The sequence below is a fragment of the Hibiscus syriacus genome, unplaced genomic scaffold (assembly GCF_006381635.1).
Source record: "Hibiscus syriacus cultivar Baekdansim isolate YM2019G1 unplaced genomic scaffold, ASM638163v2 tig00116971_pilon, whole genome shotgun sequence".
Classification (NCBI taxonomy): domain Eukaryota; kingdom Viridiplantae; phylum Streptophyta; class Magnoliopsida; order Malvales; family Malvaceae; genus Hibiscus; species Hibiscus syriacus.
The window spans coordinates 6,501,266-6,504,162 of NW_024063495.1; the positions used below are offsets into that span (position 1 = coordinate 6,501,266).

General features: G+C 28.8%; 1 protein-coding gene across 1 annotated transcript; it reads left to right on the top strand.

The window, feature by feature from the left end:
* Nucleotides 1–1,293: 1,293 nt before the first annotated feature.
* Nucleotides 1,294–2,139, top strand: LOC120191871 (ethylene-responsive transcription factor ERF119-like). The gene has a single exon (XM_039194752.1). The coding sequence runs from the start codon at nt 1,294–1,296 to the stop codon at nt 2,137–2,139; it is 846 nt and encodes a 281-aa protein (XP_039050683.1).
* Nucleotides 2,140–2,897: the final 758 nt, after the last annotated feature.

Consider the following 2,897-nt stretch of genomic DNA (forward strand, 5'->3'; position numbering starts at 1 on the left):
TTAAAATAATATTAATAATAGGGATGAGTCAACAACGAAAGTCACACACCTATGTACATTAATATAAAATATAGTAAAATTTACAAATAGTAATTAAGTTGTGTTAAAATGATCTTTTTGGTCATTTAGCTTGCAAAAGTTATAAAATGAACATTAAACTTTGGATTTCGTTAAAAAACATTGACTCTTAACTATCATTAAGGGATAACGTAGCATACTAAATTAATAAAAAAATTATCTCATTTGATCTCTTAATTGTGAATAAAATTTTATTTTTGATATTTTTAATGTTTTAAAGTAATAATTAAAAAAAATTAAAATTCAATTTTTCAAAAAATATATGGAATTTCACATTTTATTTTTAAATTATAAATATATTTTAAAAATTATATTTAAAATTATTAAATAAATTAAATAATTGATTCATATGGCTTAACAAAAAAATTGATTTCATTTTTTTGATAATTAAAATTGTTGGATCTCGAAAATTATAAACTATAAATTTTACAAATAATATTACAATTAAATAAAAATATTATTATAAAATAATTTAATAAATTAACAAATTCATAAAGTTGCAATTTTAAAAAATATTTTTATAATTTTAAAAATGAATTGTGAATTTATATATATATATATATATATATATATATATATAATATATATATATATATATATATATATAATTATATATAATATATATCTTAGAATTAAAAACAAAACAATAATACAATAGTTATTTTTTTTACAACAATAATATAATTACACCTTTTACTAAACTTTAGTAAAAATAAAACGTAACATCAATGAAAATCTTATTAAATGAAAACTTGATGACCAAAAATAGAAAAAAAATAATTTGATGATATAATAATATAATTTGTTTTTTAAATTAGTGGATTCTAACGAAACATATTTAAGAGATTAAAATTCCTTTTAATTATAAGATAATGAAATTATTACCTAATAATTATACCTTTACACAATTAATCAATGATGGCTGAATATAATATTTTTTTTTTAAAAATATTTCACCTTTTCTACTTTTTGTCTCTCTTTTTTTCTTGCTTAAAAGTTTTTGATCTCTTAATAATCGATACCGCCTTTAATAAATTTAAAAGTTTTTATGGTTTTTTTCTTGATGATCAAGACTGCCAGAAAGATACCTTAAATATTTTGTTCCCTTTTATTCCCTCCCCTTTCCCATGTTTAATTCAACCAACGAAGAGGAAGATCTTTGCCCACTGATTTTCACAATGCAGTGCCATGCAAGTCCTTGAGTGAAGAACAATCATGAAGCCAGGTTCGAGTTTTCTGAGGAAGACTCGAATCATATATAGTGATCCTTATGCTACAGATTCATCGACCGACGAAGAAGAGATGAAAAAAAGGAAGAATCGAATTCTGGGTATCAAGCGATTTGTCAAGGAGATTACTCTTTCAGCTGTTCCCATCGATTCTTCGGAAGACAATGGCAAAAGACGTCGAAAATCTAGCACCATGTCCACGGGTGTTCGACAAAGGCCTTCGGGAAAGTTTGCTGCGGAAATTAGAGACCCCTTCACCAAGAAACGTCAATGGCTTGGCACTCACGACACTATCGAGGAAGCTATCGCTGCTTATCAGAAAAGGAAAAGCGAGTACACGATTATGGCGACCAAGGAGAATAAGAATTCATTGTCGGCTCCGCCATCTCTTTCTTCGGTGCTCAATGTTCAAGTCAATGCCATTGAAGCAAGCCATGAGAAGGAAACAATGGGAGATCAGTACGTAGTGAAGAAAACCGTGAAAGAATACAAATTTGTCCAGCAAAGGAAAACTAAAGTGGTCGAAAAGGTATCCATTAAAGATCTGTGGAAGGATGAGGCATCGATTACAGGGTTGTGGGAACCTCCATCGGCTTCGGATTCATGGGACGAGCTCTTCGGACAGTATGGTCTCGAGAATCATATGTCTAATCTTCATAACCATCTTCTGTTGAACGACAATGGCGTCGACGACCGGCTGGAGAACGTTGAGTTGATTGATTTGCCTGACATGGAAATAGACAATGAGTACATGGCTTGGGCGGATGAAATTCTAACAACTGAAGTTGATTTTTGTAGATACGAGGTACTATTAGCCCAAGTTAAATTTTAGTATTCTTACCAAATAATACCAGCAAAATACAAAGTTAAAAGAAAATTCAAAATTAGTTTCTTGTTTCGAACACAGTAGCATTTAGTTAGTTCCTTCTGAGATCATTATTCCGAAATTATTATTGTACAACTGTAATATTACCGTAATATTACCCATCATGTCTATAATTATGATAAACTCAACCAAAAGCGCGATCATAACGACAGTTTATCCCTTCTGCAGTTCATCACTCAATATTCCCATTACTTTTACCATAAAAAATATAGATTCAATTGGCAAAAACTATATATTTATACATAGAAGTAAAAGCATACATTATGTTACTAAAAAATAGCAATCTTCTTTAAGAATCCTTCAGGAAGCAAGAACCAGATAACAAAAGTAAAAGATTATAGTAAATTATATTTAATTGTGATATTAATCGTTAAAAGTGATCAAAATTTATATTTAATTGTGATATTAATCTCCAAAAGTAAAAAACAAAAATCGAGGTAAATAATTATGATAAAAGAGGAAGGAAGAGGATGGGACTGTGGAGTTAGAGGTGACGGCCATCGTTGCCCCCAACCGATGGCGCAGGTAGAGTGGAGGCAGGGACGAAGCAATAATTAAATATTGACAGAGATCAAAATATTAGAATATTTAAAGAAAATATAAAGATTTATTAGATATTTAAATTTAAAATTCAGCTCGAATCAAGCGAACTTGTGATTAAGATATTGTTATTATCTTTGAGGTCTCAAGTTTGAGTCCTGCAC